The sequence below is a fragment of the Crocodylus porosus genome, unplaced genomic scaffold, assembly GCF_001723895.1.
Source record: "Crocodylus porosus isolate Cpor-Errol unplaced genomic scaffold, CroPor_comp1, whole genome shotgun sequence".
Taxonomy (NCBI): Eukaryota; Metazoa; Chordata; order Crocodylia; family Crocodylidae; genus Crocodylus; species Crocodylus porosus.
In genome coordinates, this window is record NW_017728906.1 from 65,860,796 (window position 1) to 65,884,020 (window position 23,225).

General features: G+C 38.4%; 1 protein-coding gene across 1 annotated transcript in view; it reads right to left on the reverse strand.

Moving 5' to 3' along the window:
* Positions 1 to 367: 367 nt before the first annotated feature.
* MOSPD2 (motile sperm domain containing 2) overlaps positions 368 to 23,225 on the reverse strand; it is a 42,577-nt gene continuing 19,719 nt past the window's right edge. The window contains exons 6-15 of the mRNA XM_019529296.1: positions 22,259 to 22,319; positions 19,627 to 19,665; positions 16,915 to 17,039; positions 14,145 to 14,315; positions 8,999 to 9,111; positions 8,640 to 8,736; positions 7,415 to 7,511; positions 6,300 to 6,429; positions 3,574 to 3,673; positions 368 to 2,960 (exon numbers count right to left, since the gene is read on the reverse strand). Coding sequence (XP_019384841.1) covers positions 2,814 to 2,960; positions 3,574 to 3,673; positions 6,300 to 6,429; positions 7,415 to 7,511; positions 8,640 to 8,736; positions 8,999 to 9,111; positions 14,145 to 14,315; positions 16,915 to 17,039; positions 19,627 to 19,665; positions 22,259 to 22,319 — 1,080 coding nt within the window. The 3' untranslated portion in view covers positions 368 to 2,813. The remainder of the gene's footprint in view (positions 2,961 to 3,573; positions 3,674 to 6,299; positions 6,430 to 7,414; positions 7,512 to 8,639; positions 8,737 to 8,998; positions 9,112 to 14,144; positions 14,316 to 16,914; positions 17,040 to 19,626; positions 19,666 to 22,258; positions 22,320 to 23,225) is intronic.

Below are 23,225 nucleotides of genomic sequence, written 5' to 3' on the forward strand. Positions count from 1 at the left end.
GATAACGATAATAGGTAGCTAGCTTATTTTATACAATATTTCATTCAAGGATATGTTCTGAGAAATGTCAATGATTCTATGGAATGACAAAATAATAAAGCTTACTAGCTCTACACCAATAAGGTAAAGTCCACTAGAATAAATATCTCTTTAACAAATGAAGCTGGTATTCATTTGTCTTCTTGGATCAAGTCTATAATTTTCACTGTGTGCGTGGAATTGAAATTCCGATTAGGTTTACAAATTATAAAATATACTAATGCTTATATGCCATTCCCACACTGCTGTTCCATTGTGCTAGGCCTCATACCTTTAAATAAAATAAGATTTAACTCTAGTTATTTTAAGACTCTGAACAACACTGAAGACCATTTTTATTCCTTATATTTATTTTAAGTGAAGTTATTTTTCTAAAACGTATTAAAATAGAAAACATTGATCTGATCAATTATACAAAGAAAATACCAATATAGTAATAAAAATACTGAAAAAATATTAAAGCACCAAAACATTAGAATATTTATGTTGGTAAAGATTCTAAGAATATATTTCTCGCAATTTTACAATAAAGTGCTATTAAATCCAGTCAAAATTAGCATAAGTATTTTATAAACAGAGTTAGTAAAGCTTATCTCAAATTTACAAATCACTGTATTTTACTGAGATCACTTTACAAGTGCAGGATATTCTATTAAATCCTTTCTTTAAAGTAAGACAATTGGAATCTGAATTCTAGGAAAACATTTTAAATTGTTGTAACTTGTTTGAACAGTAATAGTGTCTAACTTATTAGGGAAAGCAAAAGCATAGAAAGCCTGCTGAATAGAACCTAAAATAAATAATTGATGAAAACTAAGACCTCTGCTAGAATAAAATAAAGAGCAAGTCAATTCAGGATAGATGACAGAGTATGAAATATAATACCATAAAGATCTGCAATGAACACGGTCAATTTTCAGTAATCACACTGGACTGTAGTCTGATTCACCGCAAAAAGTTAACTAATTTAGATGTATTCACTCAATATCAGAATTTTTTCAAAAAACAAAACTGAATCCATGTGAACGATGCTATACCAATCATCACCATTAAAAAAAGAAGGCAGTGTCACTTAATGCTTTCCTTTTTAGAGGGTTTTGAGGATAAAATATAAGAAATTCTGCAATGATCTTTTATAACCTATTTTATAAATTAAATCCAGCAGCCCAGTATTAACTAGCAGTGCAAGTAACACACAAGCCAATTCATGATAAAAGACCAATTTCTGCATTTTTAAATTTTAAACGTTTACAGTGGTGAGGGGAAATGATACCGGCTCAGGTCTCCTTTCAAGCTTTTAATTTTTAGGTCATTTTAATATAAATATTCACAGCAATGAGTACAAAGATTCTTTGCTAAAACATAATTTCACTGACTTTATACACCCTTTCTAAAATGCCTTCTGTAAATAGCAGAAATGGAAGATACTGTGCTGTTTACATTTTCTTTTACACATCCAATCTTTTCCTGACCTGGCTTTTTTCTTATGGAAGATTAATGTACAAATTGTACATCTCAGGAAACATTCCTACATTTATTCTGTTTACCTTTTATATGAATCATAATTCATTTCTGATGACCTTCTCAACAGCATGTTGATCTAAAGCAGGGGTTTTCAACCTTTTTTAGTCTAAGTACCCCTGGCAGCTGAACATGGGTGTGGGGGGGGGTAGTGCTCAGCCAGACACCAATCAGGGGAGGAGGTAGTACATGGTTGGAGACAGAGCAGGGAGGCAGGGACAATGCACCACTGCCTCCCAGGGGCGAGGCAGGGTGGGGAAGCTCACTGGGGTGGTATGTGGTAGCTGTGGCAGCCATGTGTGAGCCTTCCTGCCCCACAGAGGGGCACTGCTGCCCTCGCCCCACTCCTGCCCCTGGGAGGCAGCAGCACTCCACCCCTGTCTGCCCACACATACCCCTAGGACCAGTCCAAGTACCCCCAGGGGTAGGCGTACCTCCGGTTGACAACCCTTCTCTAGAGTTTGAATAAAGAGTTCTGAAACTTTCAGAAAGTGAAATTAATACACTTTACAAAAAAAGAGCCCAACAGAACAGAAATACCTATAATAAATTAAACCAGCCTTCAAAAAGTATTTTCATCAATTATCTTTGGAATTATTACAGATTTTTTTCCTGGGGAGTATGGCTACTGTATGTATGATTTTTGGCAATGTAATATTTGTGATAATTTTACATCCAGAAACCAAAAATAAAAGATACAACCACGATAAGAATTCTGTTCCTCGATTTCAAAATGCACCATCACCAAATTATCATATCTCTCTCTCTCCGTATGTTCATACATATGAAGCACACACATACAACCTATGGAAAAAAATCTAGCCTATAACTACTCTACTTCATAAAAAAAAGTAATAGCTTGCAATTCTTGAATTAATTTAAACAGTCTACTTGTACCTTTCAGGTACATTTACAACACTTGAACAAAAAGGGAGAAAATTAGAGCAGTTTTCAATTACAGTTACATTTAGTCATCTTTTCAGTTTGATAATATCCACCAACATGTCTCATGGATGTAAATCCTAAGCCTTCTCTCTTTCTGCACCATAATAAAGCATTAAGATAGTTTCACTACATTTCTTAACAGTTCTTGGTCATTCATTTCTTCTTTTAACCACAACTATTTTACTTTCCAGTCTTGAAAGCACAGACACAGCATTTTTGGCAATTCCAGGGTTTAACAGAGCAGCTTTGGATCCTTTCTTTTCAAACCGTTTATGATAGGCAGCATGTGTAGTAACAGGCAATACTATTTAGCTCTGCTGGGTATGCAACACGTAGAAGGAGAAGGCAGCCATAGCAACTAAGAGTAATGCTAAAACAACTGTTATCTGCTGGAACCAGATGCAACAATCAACCTGTTCTTGAAGTCTTTTATTTACTTGTAATAATTGAGTTAGCTAAAAACAAACAAACAAACAAAAAGGTTACAGAAATTAAGAACAGTTTTTAAACTAATGAGTTCTGCTATTACTAATTTTAGCTGTAAACAATTATAATAAATCACAGTGTGCACATGACCAGCATTTTAAAAGATACAATATTTAAAAAATGTATTTTAAAAGATGCCGATAATAAAACTCAAAGAATACATTTTCTTTTAAAGCATGCTCTAATAATCTGGATCATTTCTGTAAAATTAAAAAATTACTAGCACTATGAATCAATCCATCCTGCTCTAGGTCAAGAAAATAACATCTTTCTACTAAGTGGCAGTACTGATACTTAAGAACACTAATACTTGTTACATATAATAAATAAAAAAGGGGATGAGAGAAATGGAAAGTGCAGTAGAGAATTTTTATTAAAAATGTGAAGATTCATTTAAGTAGGTATGTTGTTAATTATTGTTTACAGTTACCTGAGGTTTCTAACTTTTTGCATGGAAATACTTTCTGCGCTGAATTTCTTTTCTATTGTTTAACTAAATCTTTTTTCAACTGCCATTTATAGTTGTAAGGCAGTTTATAAATTTTGCTCCAGGTTCATTTCTATGGAAGAGTACTTTCTTACCTGTAAGTGTAAATCTTCATTGGTTTTGGCAGGAATAAATGAATTCTCTCTTAATGTTAAAGTAGAAGGCTTGCTATTTTCTACAACATGACATCTTAACCTGTTAAAAATTCAAGTACAATTTAACTATGAACATATTATAAAAGTTTATTTTCAGATTGTTGAAAGGAATTAAGAAGAAACTTTTCATATTGTTTCATTATTAAATAGTAAAAGAATTAAAATTCTGACACAACATTCTCTTCACAGACCTGAATTCTGATCCCTAAAAATCTATCAGAGTTAGATCACTTCCCAAATGTTGTTACATTGCCTCAGGAGTTTAAAGCATAACATTAGAACAGATATAATTGAATGTTTCCTTAAAATAAAGATAAAACTAAAGTTAAAATACATCTGTACAACCCACTGCTGAATTTAATCCAGAATTCAATACTGCAGAAATGCTGTTTCACTTATACTGGAAATAGATATTCTCATTTTTGCAATGTAATTTAACATCTCCATCCTTTTTGTGTTTGAAGCAAGCAGAAACAGAATTTCAAAGTATGCCTAATTATGCTTGGTTATCACCTTGAAGGCCTCAAGTATACACTGCTAATAAAAAAGGGAATGCATCTGAATTAACAATGAAAGCATTTTATGAGTTCATACTATAAACCTTTTTTTGAAACAAGTCAATTAGTTTGAAATGAACACATTCCATAACTTATCCCAAGACATTTAGTATTCTCTAAGACAAATTTTATAACTTTTGAGAGAAGAAAGCACAAGAAAAGGGAGAAAATGCTTTGGAACTGACTTTGGGAAAAAGAGAAAACATGTTAACCGTCTACCTTAGGAAAAGGAGTTGGCAAAACAGATATTAATCTGAAATTATAATTATTCAGATAGTTATACAGTATATGCATTGAGTCAAATGATGACATGCTCTTCCAATTTTGTTATCAGTTTTTCTTGAGATGAAAGATCAGCGTGGGTCATATCATATTACTAGAACTCAAATTTCCTGTACATTTATTTGTATTGTTATTAGACAAATATTCTGCAGGATTCTGTGGCAGTAAAAAAAAAAAAATCTCATTACTGTCAAGAATACTAGCAAAGAAACCTAAAATGACATAATACATAAAGTCAGAAAATGCAAATATAAAGTACTGTTTCCTATACGTGGAAGATTACTGCATGTGAATAAAAAGTATGTCTATGTTTTCATATATGAAACTTCAAAAAAAGCCTCCCAAGAGAATTAAGGAGATTAACTCCTTGCACAATGTCTATTGAGCAAAATAAGTAGCTATGAGAAAATAATCCCCAAATTACTTGAGACGTAATGATGCTTTTATGGTCTCTGGACAGAAGGAGGGCCACCCTGCACAACAATGACAGATCAGAAAATGTACCCAGCAGCTGCAATTATGAACTGTTATCTTAAAAAAAAATTAGCATCATAAGTATCCTTTTATGAGTATCCATTCACCATTTTGAATTTCATTGTCAGGTTCAACATTCAGATAAAAAAAACCAAACAAACATGTAAACTGAAGAAACAGATTTCATGAAGATTTCATTTCCTGATTTAGTGAAATCCATGCTTCACTAATGATGAAGTATATAAGTAAATACAATTAAAGTTAAAATGAACATCTGAGGATGAAGAAAACATCTACAATAATACAAAAATAATAACAGACATTACATATAGCTTTCTTAAAACTTCATGTTATGCAAACAAGATGATTCAGAAGTAGTTTATGCCAGGAAACGAATACAGGGGTACAAGCAGGGATACACAGATAAAGATTTTTTGGGCGGATACTGAAAGCCGATTATTAGCAAGGCATATCAGCCAATACTGATCCAATAACTGATTTACAGGAATGCAGCTGGGCAGCTTGGGGAGCAGCATCCTGCTGGGAAGTCTGTGGGGGAGGGGTATGAGGTGGGGTAGATCAAGGCACCCATGGTGAGGGAAGGAATGAGGCACGGGCAAAGGGCAGATGCTTTCCAGCCATGGCGGTGAATGAGGCCCTGGGGCTGGGTGTGGGACAGAGCTGTGGGCAGCTCATCCACGGGGTGAGGACAGGTGGAAAAGGGGTTGGCTCCTTGCCACGGTGCACCCCCTTGGGGGAGGCATGGGGGGCATGTCCTCCCCCCATTTGTGCACAGGGCAGAGGGGGGCTGCCTGCTGCAGGCTCGGAGCCAGGGGCAGCGCCAGCCTCTTCCTGGTGGGGGGGGCTGGGCTCAGCAGGAGTGGGGAAGGCTCAGCTGTGTGGGGTGGGTAGGCAACAGCTATAGCCACCCCAAAATTATGATATGGCTGGCTAATAAGTTTACAGAATCCCTTTCATTTTCTTTTTAGAAAAATCTTAAGAAATTCCATTTGAAATCTCAAAGGAAAAAATGCTAAATTATGTGCATTTAAGGGACACATTCTTCCTCCATTAATCCCTTTGGTATATTCATTCAGTTGTATCTGCTCACTTTAGTGGCAAAAATATTTTTTACTCTTTATTATTCTGGTTAACATATAAAAGAGTCAACATCATTACAAAAGCATAAGTTGAGTTCAATTACATCTGATATAACCAAAATCCACACAAGACAACAGAGGTGTACAGGTGTCATTAAGACAAGAAACATTATCACCCGTGACAATGAGCAAATACCAGGATAAAATTACACAGCTAAAATTCTATTTATGTGGGTTAAGTCAATGGGCTTACCTATGTTCCATTACTTTGTTTCTAGGGACTTCTTTCCAGAACTGAGCCAATTCTGATGCACCTGCTCCAGAAGCCTGGTCCATTTCTGCTGCCATTATTAGGAAGCGGTCATGCAGGGAAGCTAAAAAACCTGCTCTCAACAAAAAAACCCCAAAAACAAAAACAAAGAAACAAATCACCACAAATAAACCACGTAAACTTAACAGAAATAATGCTTTTTAAGTAAGTATTTTAGGAACAAAATTAAATAGCAACTTTAAGAAAAAGCTTGAATTGGTAATTAATAATCTTCAACAGAACAGCACAAAAACGTGAATAACAATTGAAACAGTTGTCCAAGATTTCATTTCTCAATGTGTTTTCCCCAGAATGGAGATTTACCTGGCTAAGTTTTTAAGACAGCAATGCAAGTGAAAGACCCAAAACCTTGGCATTACTGGTATACTTGCTCTGTTGTTCCTTCATGTTGCGTTTGATAAGATTTATAAAAAAAGGGACTTGGAAGCAACAAATGCATAGGACAAACTAGGAATTAGTTTAGCCTAGCAAAATTATACCATCATTTTGACATGATTACTTTTAGAAAACTATATTTCAAAATCTGGTCCTTTGGAGATGAAAGAGAGAAGCAACACACACCACCACACTTAATATGAATGTTTTAAATGGGAACTTATTGGCAGATGTATCTGGCAATGACACACAGGAAACAAAACAAATGACTATGGGACAAGTGCATTCTACACACATCTGCCTAATGCTGTATTACTGGGGTCGGCAACGTTTTTGAATGGAGTACCAAAAAAAATGCGCAACCTCAAATTGTAAGATGTTGGTAGTCTGGGGCAGAAAGCAGGGGAACTGAATGCGGCCTGATCTTGTCGCGCCTTGAGGAAGGGGCTGGGGCTCGGTGCCACAAGTGCCAAGCAAAATGCCTTTGTGTGCCAATCTCTGGCAGTTGTGCCAGGGATTGCTAACACCCACTATAGAAGAAACCCCCAAACAGTTCACAAGTGCCAAGACATAACGTAGGATATACAGAAACAAATCCAAAGAAGAGGTGCTCATTTGTGTTCTCTTCATAGACTTTCTTGACAAATAAAAATGTTGCTTACCACCATGGAGAGAAACTACTATGTCTAATGATGTACCAGGTTCACAGCTGCTGTTACTTGGTTTAACTCTATACTTTTCAGGAGCAGTTGTTCTCACCTAAGAAACAAAAAAGCAAACAAAACTTATAGTGCATACACGCCAATTTAACAACAGTATAAGCTTCAAGTTTTCAACTGCTAAATTATAAAAAAAACCCCAACCCAACCCCCACAAATCTTAAGAGATTCTCCCCCCCAACCATTCCCTCCTAAAAACAGGGTGAAATATTCTTAGATTGGCACCTGCCTTTACCTTTCAAAAAGAATTTTAAAAAAATAAAAAAACGGAGAAGTGACTAAGAATTTTTGAAGAATTCTGGGTACCAGTGCTTACAATTTACCAGTTTTGTTCTTCTTTTTTGGTAAGACTAAATTGCTTCTCTTTCTCTCCCATACAAATAAAATATGGAATAAGATTATTGACTGTAACAACTGAAAACTGCCGGTTTGACAGTTTTGGAAATAGAATTAATCTTTATACTCAGAAAACATGTAGGAAGTGGCAATAAGCCAAATCTAAGAACACCTACATCCATTTAAATTTCTGGTATGCATCAAGTATGAAACAGTTGGTACTCATTTCTCCACAATGATCTGCTCAGCAATGCTTGTACTGTTGATTGATCCTGTGTCATTTTTTATTTTTAGTTTGTTTGTTTTGGGGGGGGGGGGGTTAGGGAAGGGGAGGACTTTGGGAAAGAGAGGGAGAAGGGACAACATACAAACCCCCCATCCCACTTTTCAGTGGTTCTCCTTCATTCTTTTTTGGGGAAATCTAGACTATTGTCAAAATTTGCATGAATAGTGACCCACACTAGCATGGGCCATGGGTGCCTAGGACTGCATGCCCCTCCCCCACTGCTGCACCATGTACCCCCTCACCCCCACTGCACCACATGCCCAGCCACAAGCTCCATTACTGCACCATGTTATACCCCAGCTGTGAGCTTCCCCAGCACTGTGAGCTGCACTATGTTGCAGCTGGAGCAATGGGGAGGCATGGCAGCCAGATGGGAGCCCAGAGGCTGCAATTTAACACCTTGTGAACTGCATGCAACCCATGGGCTGTCAAGTTGATAGCCCAGCTCTCTTTTGGGGTGGGTTTGATATGCACCAGATTTTATTTTGGCAAATTTTCACTTTCTAGAGAAGCATGTTTAGCAAGGCAAAACAATGAATTCTTTACCTTAAATGCCACTATATTTTTAGTCACATTTGTCAGAATGATCAGGCATTTCTTCTCTCCAGTTTCTTTGGAGCCAAAATACAGCTCTTCTGCAGGACTAATTTAAAATAAAATAATTTTTGTTTTAACATGTTTTCATGTTTTCAAACAACTCAACCAAATAATTTATCCAAAAACAAATAAATGATTTTATAACAAAAGAATAAAACCAGAAACTTTTCTAAAAGACACGTTTGAATTGACTAATATTAATGTAATTCTTCATTTCAGTTCTTGTGGTTTTATAAAAAATTCTAGGACCTATACAGAAGATGAAAAGAATTAACAAAATGAACAAAGGCAATATTGAATGTTATTACCTGATATGCAATAAAGGTCCTTTAAAAGTGGTTAATGCTTTCTTTGCATTTTTTGCTTTGGAATCTGTTTTGTCATTTTCTTCTGGCTTGGAAATTTGTTCTACAAAACTTATCTAAGGAAAAAATAAAGGGCAAATAATATTATCAGTCATCAACTATATATCTGTCTATATATTAGTGTCAGACAGATGTTTCTGCATCAGATACACTGGCAAGACTTCTTTTTAATACATGTTTTAAAAAAGATACCAAATGTCTAACAACTTGGACAAGTCTTTAAACTTTCAAACATGTAAAATACAGACTCCAAGGAAGATTCTAGTTTATACACTATTGGCCTCAATTACGCAGCAACTGAAAAACAATAATAAATAATAAAGAACTGTGATTGTGGGATTTTTCTAACTGTTTTACAGGGTCCAATACTAGGCCTGATACTATTCAATATTTTAATCAATGATCTGGATGTAAATATAAAAGCTAATGCTGATAAAAGTGCAGATCACAATAATATTGATAATATGGTAAATGATTACGTTCATTCAAAGCAGTCTATCATGTGGTCCCAATGAAACAAACTCCTTTTTAATCCAGGCACACGAAAATACACTGTGGCAGCTAGAGCCACGCACTAGAGCTGGAGACCCCGTGGTCACAGCCAGGCACCCCAGGACCAGGTCACGGAAGCTCAGGAGTCTCAGGATACTTACTGGGGAGAGAGCCAGGGAGGGGTCAGGAGCTGCATGAGCCAATGCTGTGTCGACTCTTAAAGCATGTCAATCAAGTTTGGTGGCACCAGGCTGATGATGTTAGCCTTTGGTGCCACTGCAGGACGTTTAAAAGGCCTGGCAAGGGAGAGAGAGGCTGTAGGGCTAGAGCACTCTGGGAGCACTGTTGCCTGAGAAGCTGCAACTCAAGGATGATCACGGGCCAGCTGAGCCCTGCAGAAGCTGAAGCGGAGTCAGCACCTAGAAGCTGGAGCACGCAGTTGGCAAGGCTGCTCTGAACAGGCTACTTTTAATTTTTATTTATTTATTTTTTTACTTTTGTTCATTTTGTTTCTAGTTTGAGGACTCGCCATACTCAAAGGTGAGGCAGTGGAGCTGAGGATGGCTGCTGGGAGAATATTGCCAGACTCCAGCCTTAATGACCAATCAGGAGGTCAGACCTGGCCAGGACTGAGTTTAAGTTGCTTTCTTTAGTATTTTGATCATTACCCTTTTGCAATCTGCACCAACAGAGTAATCGCGGAAAAACTGCATTGTCACATGGGCATTTGGCGGTGAAAAAGATACTGGATAAGCCTGGGAGAAATACAATGTATGGCCAAGCCTCCAAGGGCTGGTCCAGAGGCCTGAGGAGGTGACAGCTGATGGTACAATCTCTACTACATGGCTGGTGAGTTGAAGGGGCGTAGGGAAGGTGGAGCCCCAAGGTTGACTGCACTGGATGCGGGAGTACTACCTGTCCCAGGCAGGACAATACCTCACTGAACTCCTCCTTGAAGTAACTTTCCAGCAAAACATAGCAGGTGAGTAAGACAGCCCTGCGCCAGCTCATGGAGGCTCACAAGACCAGAGTTTACAGTGCGGAGACTTGACACACTCATATAGGAACAAGAAATGCTACCAATTCCTAACACTCTCTTGGAAAACCGATATTCTGAAACAGACTTACGAGTCATAATGGCCAAAAACAATATCATGCTGTAGCAAAACAAGCAATGTAACTTTTAGATACATGAACCGAGATACTAACTAGAAATAGGAAGGTGTTTCATCTCTGTGACATTGGTGACACCAACAATGAAATGCATAACTTTGGCTATAATTTTAAAAAGATGCAGAAAAATGGGAGAGGGTGCAAAGAAGAAATGCAACAAACGTAAGTCAAAGACAAGAGGAAACTGCTTTTAAGCGAGTCAAGAGTTTAGAACTTAAAGAATTAATCTTCCCTAGGTAATCCAGAAGACAGAGAGGTACCTTGATTATAGTGAGCCAGTACCTCCACCTGAAGGAAATAACAGCTCTCAGAGGACTGGCTAGTTTTGTGGAGGCATAACAAAATCCAATGGTAGGAAGCTGAAGCTAGACAAAATTTAGATTAGGTATTACATGAAAATACCACTGTTAAGAGTGGTTCTTGTTTATAATCAACTACAAAGAAAATGGCAGAGCCTCTTTATCTTTATGCCTTCATATTAAGATGGGATGACATTCTAGAAGTTATGCTTCAGCCAAATACAAGATATGCTTTAATCCAATAGTTCCCAAACTCTGCTCCACTAAGCCAAGGCAAAGCAGTCCGCAGCTGGCACTGTCCTTTCTATGCAATTAATTTTTTTTTTTTTTTAATTATAGCCAATAGTTCATGAGAAATTGAGGAAATATTGGTTTAATCAAGCACAAATTACTGGGCCTAATATAGGGTAAGAAGGTGAAATTTAATGGCTCACGCAACACAGTTATTTAGTTAGACCAAATGTTCTAATAGTTCCTTCTGGTACTAAACTCTATGAATCTAATTTTATTTCTTTGGCAGTCCAAGTTGTAAAAATAAAAGTTTAAAATAACGAATATTTATAGACTAAAGAATAATATTAAGATTATTAAGCTTAAAGGATACAAGTTCTAAAATTCATATTGTGAAGCAGAAATTATGATATTAGCAGGGAATTCCAAATTCTGGACTACAACAGCAGTTTCAGTAATTGTCTAGGGCAGTGATGCTCAATCTTTTTAGCCCATGGGCCAGATGGACAGTGTCTGAGGCCCCCTTATGGCCCTGTTCTAGGTGGTGAGGGAAGGAAGGTGGCCTAGCCCCAATCCAGTTGCATGTTGATCAGGGAGATGTAGGGAGAGGTGTGGTCTGGCCTGACCTGGCCTCACCTCATGGTGTTGCAAATTCTTGTAATTTCAGGGATAGGTGGCAGTATTAAATTGCCACTGATCCACTGGTGTCAAACTTCCCAAACCTTGGGAAGCCCCACAGGCTGGATGCCATGGCTTGGCAGGGTGGATCTGAACCATGAGCCAAGGGTTGAGCAACCTTGCTCTAGGGAAAGTATTTCCTATAGACTAGCACCACTGTATAGTGGAATACAAATTTAAGTAAAACTAAATCTTGATCTATTTTAATAAACTGTGCATAGGTTTTAAGGCTACATCTACACGAATCATTTCCTTCATTGCCTTTGGATCCATATAAAACTTAACTGAATTTGTGCAATCAATAAAATGTCTAACATACTCTTCTCTCTCACACTCTCCAGATGCTAGTGTTAGTCTTACATTTTGTCTATTTTCTCGTGATTAAAACATCTTTTGAGAAAGTGAGATATATTATTAAATAATGCATCAGATACTTGAGGAAAGATTAAAATTTAAAAACCACACTTTTTGGATACATTCACTTTTTTCCCATTTTAAATGTTAAGACTGACACTGAATATTATGTACAGAAATACTAAATAATTTTCTGTGCATTTTAATCTGTTCATAAAAATCAACTGTTCAATATTTAACTTTAAGAAGCAGAACTGAAAAATAAAATAAAAATAAATGCAAAGCATTCTCATGTTTTTCACTAAAAGCTGCAAAGATATCCTAACAGAAAATTATAGATTTCATGGACATCAGGGCTGGAAAGGACCTCACAAGATCATTGGGTCCAGGCCCCTGTCCAAAGGGCAGGCAGTCAGCAGGGGTCAAATGATCCCAGCAAGATACACATCCAAGTGTTTCTTAAAGGAATCCAGAGTGGGTGCCTGCACGGGGGGGAAGGAGTCTATTCCAGGCCCTGGGGACTCAGATAGTTAAGAAATTTTTCCTTATGTCCAGCCTAAAGCAGCCTTCCAAGAGTGTGTGATTGTTGAACCTAGTCTTCCCATGGGGTGCCCTGATGAACAGATGTTCTCTTAGTTTCTGGTCCACACATCTTATGTACTTACAGGCTGCCACCAAGTCACCCCTGAGCCTATGCTTCTCCAGGCTGAAGAGTGCCATGTCTCTCAGCCTCTCCTCATAAAGCCTGCTCTCTTGTCCTCCAATCATTCACATGGCTCTCCTCTGGACTCTCTCAAGCTACATGGCTCTCCTCTGGACTCTCTCAAGCTTCTCCCCATCTTTTCTGAACTGCAGAGCATGGAACTGGACACAGTATTCCAGCTGTGGTCTCACCAAGGCCAAGTAAAGTGGAACGAGGACTTCCTGAGTCTTGTTTGCTTTGCCAGCTGCGGCATTGCATCCATGGCTCATGTTCCATCTTCTGGCCTTCAGCTTAGGATCAAAGGAACCTTAAAAGTCACCTAAATCCACCCCTTGCCTAAAAGCAGGATCAGCTATCCCAGCTCACAGGTTCCCAGTGGGTCTCCAGAAATTGGGGGACATAGCCAGAGGCCTGGAGGGAGTCGCCTGCTGAATTCAGGGGACTTGGTATAAATGGCAAATCAGTGGCATGAGGATAATCAAAAGCTGATACAGGCATGGCTGCCCTCCAGCTGCTTTGTCACCACAACTGCCACAGCCCTACCTTGTTGATTGCTGGCACTATACTGGAGGTGCCACCATGTATCCTATACTGACATTTGAGTGACAATGCTATGGTGCTGGAGCCAGAGCTGCTGCATACCACAAGTCAGAGCTGGAGCTGGAGCCACCGAAGCCTTAGGCTGGAACCACCCCATGCCCTGAGCTGGATCAGGCCTGCAAGGAAATTTGTGGTATGGATTTAGCCAAGGGTGTAAAATGAGTCTGACACCCATGATGTGTATATAGGTGGCTGCCTGTCAATAGTGATTTAGAATCAATTAAATAAACAAAAAACCCTAGTGAGGCAGTCTATTCCACTAACTAATTCTGAATTCCATTCTATTTTTTTCTGGTATTTAACAGATCCCCCTTATTGGAATTTAAATCTATTACTTTTTTTCCTGTCCCGAGCAAGCATAAAGAGCTGTTTGTAACTTCCTCCATATAACAGCCTTTTATACATTAAAGAGATATATGATTTTCCCAAGTCTGTTCTTTTTCTGAAGTTAAGAAACTCAATTCTTTCAACAAATTCTGTAGAAACTGACCAGAATAAATACCCCTTGTCAAACTTTTCATGTAGTGTTTTTTTCTTAGCCTTGGGACTTAACAGATACCTTTTTTGGATTGAGGCTTTGTTCTTCATTGGAATCAGTAGTCTCCTTGCTGTCTGCTTCTATCTCCTCTTTATTCTCATTTTCATCTTCACTAGCAATGGGCCCATTTTCATACAAAGGAGTTTGAAAGTCATCGTCAACCAGTGGAGGGTAGCTAAACTTGAAAGTATCCTATAATACAATTTGATTTAAGAGACAAGTATACCAATTGGAAGGAAAAGCAATTTCATGACTCTAAAGAAGTAGATATCTTAAGAGTTAATCTTTTCTTTCATCCATTATCTTAACATATTTTATTTATATATTTTATGTTACAGGGGACCCTTATGCAAAAAGATGATTTACCAACTATTGTGGGCTTTGTCCACTATAATAATAAAATATGACAATCATCTAATTAAAGCTACTAAATTATAGCTAATGGCATGGTTTACATACTCAAATGAGCTATAGAATTTGTTCTGTTTTGAAACTAGGCATTTAAAGGATTAGCCTAAGGTGAAGAAAAACACTGAGCCATATTTGGTTTGAATCATTTCAGATGCTTTTATATTACAGAGCCAACTTCAACAACAAAAAATAATTGGATTTTCAGACGCTCTTTGTACTTCTGTAACTGTTTTGGCTTCAAAGAAAATCCTACAGGCAGTTAAGTCCATGATTTGACTTGTAAAATAAAAATGGCTTGTCTATTAATGTTTAAAGAACTAATACTGCATATATATGTATTAAGCTACTTTAATGCCAACTTTTAGCCCATACAACACACATCATCCACTGATTACAGAGGATATTTTTAATAAGAAAGCTAGATCAGTATAGCAATCTAAATATCAAGACCTCACATACACTGAAGACATCTGAATTGGTGAATGTTGAACTGGTGAGAACTTCTAAATAATAAAACTCATGGAAAAACCACAGAGAATGGGTTCCGCTGGGCAAAGCGATTCCTCAAGTGGTTGAAATAAAGTATGCATGCGCTGCTTTATAATCAACTATTTGGATGTACCTTGAGAGAATTTGTGGAGCAGACAAACATGTACTTGGGTTAGGTGGAAGAAAGGAGAGTGGAGGGGGGAAGGGGTTGGAGGCTGATGCCAAGTGTCCTTCTACTAATAATGCAGTATTTGAATGCAATACAAACAGCTAGACTCTTAACTTCCTTCTGAATTAGCCTTCTTGAGCTCCTGTGTCTTCAGACATCTTGGCAGAGGGGCAATGAAACTGAAAAGGATGGAATTGTCTTTCCTGGTCCAAACAAGGCAAAGACACTGGCCAGTCAAATGCCTTTATACTTCAGTGGGGCAAACCCTATATAAAACTTTCCCTTCCTCCATTTATGGAGGATAACATCAAAAATATACAGACATTAGAATTCAGTAAGGTTTTCCTTTCAAAAAGGATGAAAATTATCTTACGTTCCACTGAAATAAGTCATCAAGTTACTAAAAACAGCTATGAAATCTTTTTTACTCTTAATATAGAAAGATTTGGAAATTAGTTAAGGCTACTGAACATTAACTTTATTATTAAACAGTTAAATTTGTGACTTACTAGCATCAAATGTACTCTCATCTTGTCACAGTATATCTACTTATAATTATACCTACAAAATGGTGGCTGGCTCCATGGCAGTGCATGTATACAATTGGCAGGGATCCGCGTTTTTCATTTGCCACAGAAAAAAGCAATAAAATCTGGATTCTCTCATTTTAAAGAAGAAAAATGCAGGAAACAGTGAGTTTCCCCTCACAGGCTGGCAGAGTTCCAGCTTGTAAGGAACTGGGGGGAAAGGAGGGAGGGTGGACAGACAGGAGGCACCATATGCATGTGCATGCTCACACATGCATATGGCCGCCAGGAAGTCTCGATGGCAGCTCCCAGCAGGTAAGTCTGGTGGTGGTGGGTGGAGGAATTGAGGCCCCCATAGGGAGTTGGGCAGGGCTGGAGGGAGGGAGTTGGGCAGGGCTGGAGGGAGGAAGTTGGGCAGGGCTGGAGGGAGGAAGTTGGGCAGGGCTGGGAGTGCTGCTCAGCATGGGTTTAGGGCCTGGAATGCCTAGCCACAAGGCCCTGGGCATGGAGTGGGACAGGGCGGTAGACTACTTGTCCTGGGGGTGGGGTAGGAGCTGGCTCCCCACCATCGCACGCACTACCAGGGGAGTCATGGGGGGCACGTGTCCCCCAGATTTGTGAGCAGGGTGGAGGGTGCTTTCTGCTGCAGGCTTGGGCCTTCCTGCCCTGCTGCTCTCCTTCTGGGGCCTCTGCAGCCCAACAGGTGGGACCTGGCATGGCAGGGCACAGCTGGACCCGGGTAGGGAAGCTTGTTTACACTGCTGAGAGCTCCATGCTACCATGGTAAGGAGCTCCCTGCCCACCTAGTAGCAGTGAAGGGCACAATGCTACCCCACCAACCCTGCTGCTACTGGGCAGGCAGGGGGCACCTCTCCATGGTACTGCGGATCTCCTAGCAGCAGTAACAAGCTTCCCCGGCGAGTTCCACTCTGCCCTGCTGCACTGGGTCCCACCCACTAGGCTGTGGAGGCCCCAGGGCCATAGGCACAAAAGGTCCTGCCGTGCTCCGCTGCAAAAAAGTGGTGACTGGTGCTGTGCTTGGACCATGAAATTGTGACGGGGAGAGAAATAGGGGCAGTCCTCATGAATTAGGTAAGTCCCTATATAATATAAATCCATATTATATTCACACAAGAAATAAATTGGATTAAAAAAATTGCATTTACAAAGTATTCTGAACTTCCAATATACTTACAGTTCCACCCATATGGGGGGGTAAATACTCTGCATTGATGTAGATCTGGACATCATTCTTATTTGTGAACTTCAACATGTTTACTGCCTCTGGACCAAGCCAACTCTTCACAATTTTGAATGCAGCTAGACAGAAAATAATTATATATGAAGTTACTTGAAACAAATACTGTAGTTTCAGTTATTACTAGTTATTAATAAAAACTAAGTATTCATAAAAGACTACATACTGAATTGCCAGAAATACCTACCACTGAGTTAGGTCTGCCTTATTCATTATAAAAAGCTGCGAAGGCAGAAGGATGCAAAGCCAAAGAGGGACATGAAACCAGGACTGTGCGACATAAAAACTTAACTGGTATTAATGTTATGGATGCATTACTGATGAAAGTCAAAGTCTTAACCAAGTAATACAGGTCTTAACAAATAGCTGCCTATACATCTTTTCTAATGTATCATTTTGAACATGACACATTTTTCAAATAATGTACTTCAAAATTTTCGCCATTTGTACTAGTTTCAACTCCCTCTACCTTTTAGCACTAACAAACTATGTAAACTTCTGGAGTTATAAAATAAAAATACAAATAATGGAAGTTGTCTTTAAATTTTGCAGAGAAAGGATTACATACAAGCAGTAACTTTTGTCCACCGAACATACTGCCTCCACAAGCAACGCAACAAAAGTTGTGTGCGTGGTCAGGGAACTGCTTTGAGTAGCTGTTTTCTGTGAGAAGATTCTCTTAATTCCAGAAATCCACAGATCAGAGGTACAGATATATCCTTTCCCCTATTCAGTTTCTTTCTATATCTAAAAGCCTCATTTGGATCTAGATCCAATAACAGGAAGAGGGAAAGTAAACATGCCCTATCAAGGCCATGCATTTTGATAGCAATAATTAATGATGTAAGCAGTCTTTTTAAATGGCACATGATGTATCTATAGTGCTCCTAAGATGCTGGAAAAAACATTCTCCATCCACCTGTGCCAAACACAGAAATGAGGCAGCCAATGGACAGTGCAGATATTCTAACTGCTGCTCTCAAGTGACTAAAAGCAGAGGTTGAAGGTGCCATCAGGGTGGCTTTACTGCCTCATTTCAGGGTTTTCATATGTGAACTGTGAGAAAGTTGGTGAGGCATGCTACCCAGTGGTGCTCTCAGGAATACCATGGAAGTGGTACAGTGATACTCATGTATCCTGCAGTGGCAGACTATAAAAACAAAAGTTTTTAAAGGGAGCAACTAAACAGTCCCTGAAGCACTGTCCACAGAAAATCAGCACCTGGTCTTTTCAAGACAATAGTAACTTGTGAATATGTGAATTGAACTCCATGCATCAGACCTACCCCTTTATAGAAAAGGGCCAAGACTACTGTAACAGCTTCTTGTGAGAGAGATCTCTGAAAAAGGATAGGAAGGATGGGGTTTGATATTTTCTCCACCTAGCACAGTAAAAAGCCCTCCAGGACCCTGTCTAAAAGAAATGCACAAACAATCCACAGAAGAGAGGGGAAACAGATAAGGAGCTTAATCTTTCTTCTATGGCACCTGGCTTGCAGACGCTTGTTGTCTGGCCCATGGAGCTCCCAGAAGAGCTGGAAATTTGGGGGTGGGACCTGCTGCAGAAACCAGGGTATAAGCCCAGCTGCAGGTGTGTTGGGGATCTGGATCTGGCCTGGAAAAGCTAGACACCCATGTTCTATAACAAGTTTTGGCCCTCCATTTTATTCTCAAACTGATCTAGGTGAAAAAATTACTAGTTGTTGCTAAGGTAGCTGAAGAATACAAGGGAAGCTTTTGAAGGATGTCCATTAGCAAACTTCCCCTGAATACACATTGGTAATCCTCTAAGACCTTCTGTAAAAACAAACTAGGTATACTCAGTCACTGACTTGGTGTCTTATAGCCTTACCAAGGCCTCAATAGCCTCTCAAAGAGGTAACAGGTCAAGCTTTCTGCACTTTGGGCAGACTAGAGCGAGAGTTTTGAAAAAAATGAGAGGAATGTGAGCATATTTTTGTCTCTGGGCAGTCTGTTATTCTTAATGACAGCTACATAAATGTATTGGTATGTTACATTAATTTTGCTTAATGACAGCTGTTCAGTGCTTCCAAATGTTACAGTAATTTCAAAGAAAATAAAATGCATATATAGGAAAAAGGTCCTTTTTATGACTTTATATATATATTCCTGACAACCTAATAGGAGAATAACCTGTCTATCTTCCAAGTGTGTTGGCTAGGATAATTTATGAACACACATACAGACCCCCACCTGCCTCAATATAGAAGCATATGGCAATATCAGTGTTCATGTCATGTGTGCTGGACAGGTATTGGCTAAGCCTAGCAATCATGGAAGCAGAGCAGATCCTGAGTATGAGAGAATGAGTAAGTGGAGGTCTTGAACTGGTCTATTTATTAAAGGTTGCTTAGTTAAAGGTGAATGAAAGCCCTGGCTTTTATTTTGAAGGCTTGCTATAAAATCCTTGAGTCATAGTAAAAAAAAGTGCCAGGAAAAACTGTCATAATTTAGTAACTGACAAATTTGAAGTAGTATGTATTTAAGTAAAAGTAGAATTTGATCTACAAAGAAAAGCAAAAATGTATAAAACAAAAAGAAAAGAAAAGTACTTATTTGAAACAATAAAAATTGTCAAATTTAAAAAACAATCCATATAAACTTATATTGCTAATATACTTGGACTTACCATTCATTATCCATGGCATTTCAAAAATCACTATCTTTGCTGAAATCAAAACAAGAGAGGCAGAGACTTAGAACTAGAGGCGTTACACTTTTCAAGAACAATGAAAGGGACAAAAAGGGTGTAGAGTATTATTAAAATCAAAATGCTCATCTGAAAAAGCAATTTCTATGCTTTTGGGGAAAATAATAGCTCCCCCCCTCCCATTTGTAAAAATATTAATAGATATATATAAAAATAAGTATGTTAAGTTGAATAGAGACAATTTGGAAGCTGACTGGAAGCTATATGAAATTACACTATTTTGTTTTGGTGTATGAAAATAACTACAGCATATGAAAATGACTACCAATATTTTGTGTACAGAAAGTTCACCATAATTATTCGGTTCAATAACCAAAAAGCAATAGCTTTATTATTTTCTGATCTTAATGAGAAAGTAAATGTTCATTTCTTTAGCACACAGAAAAGTATGATGTTTTAAGACTAAAATGCTCATATCAAAAGAACTGGTCATTTTTTCAAGAAAATTCTTGACTTAGAAATGTGGAACTGGAGCAACCAAAACTATCTGTGAATTCAGTAAATAGCTTGACCAAAAAGTTCCTTCTCCAGAAATAACAAAACAGTTCACTGTGGCAACAAACCGTGTGAATTTTTTTTAGTGAGGAGGAAGAGGTCTTGGTGACCTGCCTGAGCCCTGTAACAGAACTGCTCATAAACTCATTTGAGAAGTGGTTCAAATCCCCTCTGTGCCAGGTCTGGAGTACTGACTTGAAACTAGATCACAAGGTATCACAAGCTGTCTCAATGTTCAAGTATTCACACCACAGGAAAGTACAAGAAATGACTTTGTAGTTAGGAAATTCATCAGGGTTTGTAGTTAGAAGACTCATCAGTAGACTTGGGTTCCAGTTCCTCTTCCAATGAAGATTTAAATTACTGTATTAAAAATGGAACCTGTCCAAACAGGAAAGACTGAGACACCTACCCATAAAGTTCTTATGCCAGGCTACGCAGTCAATCCCTGTGGCCCAATTATACTGAAGTATTTATATCAAGGGGAACAGCTTTAAAATGGAACAGACAGACACCTCCCCCAACACACCTTATACAAGAATTGTAGTTTAGTAGTTACGGAGACTCTCCTCAGAATGTGGAAGGTGTGAGGTCAATACTCTACATCTGGCGGAAAGGGAATTCATGAGCCTGTTCTTTTACACTGCAGGTGATTGCCCTAAGTATTGGGTATATAAGAAGGATTATAAAACACCTCTTCAACTGAATCAGGGTGTCTAACTAGGAGCCTGTGAGGGGTTATATTGCACTGCCTACCTCTCCAGGCTTCTATCCGGCTGCTGCTCCCAACATTGTTCCAGCTGCTGTAGCAGCTGGGGGATCCAGATTCCCCCTCCCTCCAACTCTGCCTTCTACCCTCTGTCACTGCTCCAGCGGGCAGCAGAGTACAACACAACTCAACTATCAGTGCTGTGGGAAACCTGCAGCCCAGGGTGCCTGTATGGTAGGATACTACTGGGAAGTTTACAACTAGGAAGGCCAGTACAGCAAAAGCACAGGGGGCAGCATACAGATGCCCAGGCAGTTCAGCAGGTGGTGCACACAGCAGCAGTAAGGGGGCAAAGCACAGTGTGGGCAGAGCCATAGCCCCCAGCAGTGCAGGTGCAGTCCTTGCTAGTATGGACCCCAGGCAGTTAGCCCTGAGTTGCACAAATGATGTCTAAGCACCTTTGTGAACCTAGTCTGTGGTATTATATTTCACTTTGCTTTCATTTAAAATCCCCCAAAACACTGCTTATAAAATCTGATCATAATGCATTATCTGACCCCAAAACAAGGTTTTTTTCAATCAAGCAAAAAAAGATTCCATCTTGTGTGTTTGATCCCTCAAAAATGTCAGCTGCCAAACTGAAAAAAAATCAATTACTTTTATAACTTAACAAAGAAACTACTAACATTTAAAAAAAGTGTTTGTGATGTTTCATTTAAATGAACCTAAAATGTACAAAAAGAAACAAAACTTGAGTCTCTCCAGATGGTCTGCAAGCATAAAAGGTTAACATGTCACAGACAAGTGTTCAAGCTTTCTTCAAAAGAAACATTAAAATTCCTCACTCAAGTCTGTTTTGGAAGGACAACCTCTTACCCAAAAGATTCAAGTCCCCACTTCCAGTCAGTCTTTGGCCTTTATTACGAGGTTGCTAAAAAAGCACCAATTGTGTAAGGATTTGGCCAAACCCTACAACTATAGAAGAAAAGTACAGGGAACATCTGTACTGAAATGTCTCAACTCTTATAATTTCTCTCTAAAGTTGAAAGTACTCAAAATCACTCATGTTTCCAAACCCATGCTTTAAACCCCCTATTTTTAAAACAAATCAACACGTTACAAGTGAACTGTAAACAAAAATTATATTCAGAATTAAAATTCTGGGTATTTCCACTAGTATGAAAACCTGGTGAAGACATTTTGCACATAAATGTGCCAGCCTTCACAACACCAAGTCAGAGACAAGTCAACATCCTTAAGAAAATATTTGCAAATTTTTAGGGGATAAGGCTCTCCATCAGTTGTAAATTTATTCAAAGTGAAATTTATCTAAGACATGCAACTTACTGAGAAAATTAGGATAATAATCTTGAAAACAGCTGATGATGAATCGAACAAAGTCCAAATCCTGAAACAAACACAAATAACAAATGGAGTTTGAATCATAAAGCAGACATCTTTAAAATGACTAATTTTGCAATTAAAAAAATGGACATAGATTAACTCATTAAATCACAATGAAAATTATAAAGCCTGGGTATATATATTAAGTTACAAAGATTCTAAATCCCAGTGTAATGTGATGGCCACAAACCTTTGAAGATTTAACAAGTGTGTTTAAGTTTTAAAACTACTTTCAGTGTACAAATTAAGCACATACGTTAGTTTTCTGCTGAACTAAGGCAGTTCAAAACTCAGGAGCTTTTCTTTAAGACTCCATATTGTGGTCTGTACAGTAGAAATAAACCTCTATTACTAAATGAAAAAAAAACTATAAAGCTCTTCTTACGAGTTACAAGTGATTCTCAACCAGGGAGCCACAACACTGATATACCAAGATTAAATAAGGGGTCGGGGAAACCCAATAAAACCCCAATCATGAGTATCTTTGTAAAAATACAAAGATTGAAAAGGTCTTATATTAGACAAAAATTATAACTACAAGCAGACCTTAGAATTTACTTTTCAAGTAAGAAAGATGAAGAAAAGGAAAGGAAAAGCTACTCGTCTGAAAGAATTCCAATTATTTTATAGGGGTGTTACCCCCATAATATATTTCACTCTTGGTGTACACTCACTCAAGACCGTAAAATTTTGGTAGGCAATACCTACTTAAGCCGAGAGTTCTCATACTCCTTTAATAAGGGTGTAAGAGACCATATAAGATCAACACCACACAGTTCCTTTTCCCAGTGCAGAATTCAGTTATAGGCGGGCCCCAATGAAGAAGGGATTTTACAGAATTTCTCTTTTGGATTACAAATCTCCAGAAGATATATTTTATCAGAGTGGAAAACCATGGATGGAGGATCTG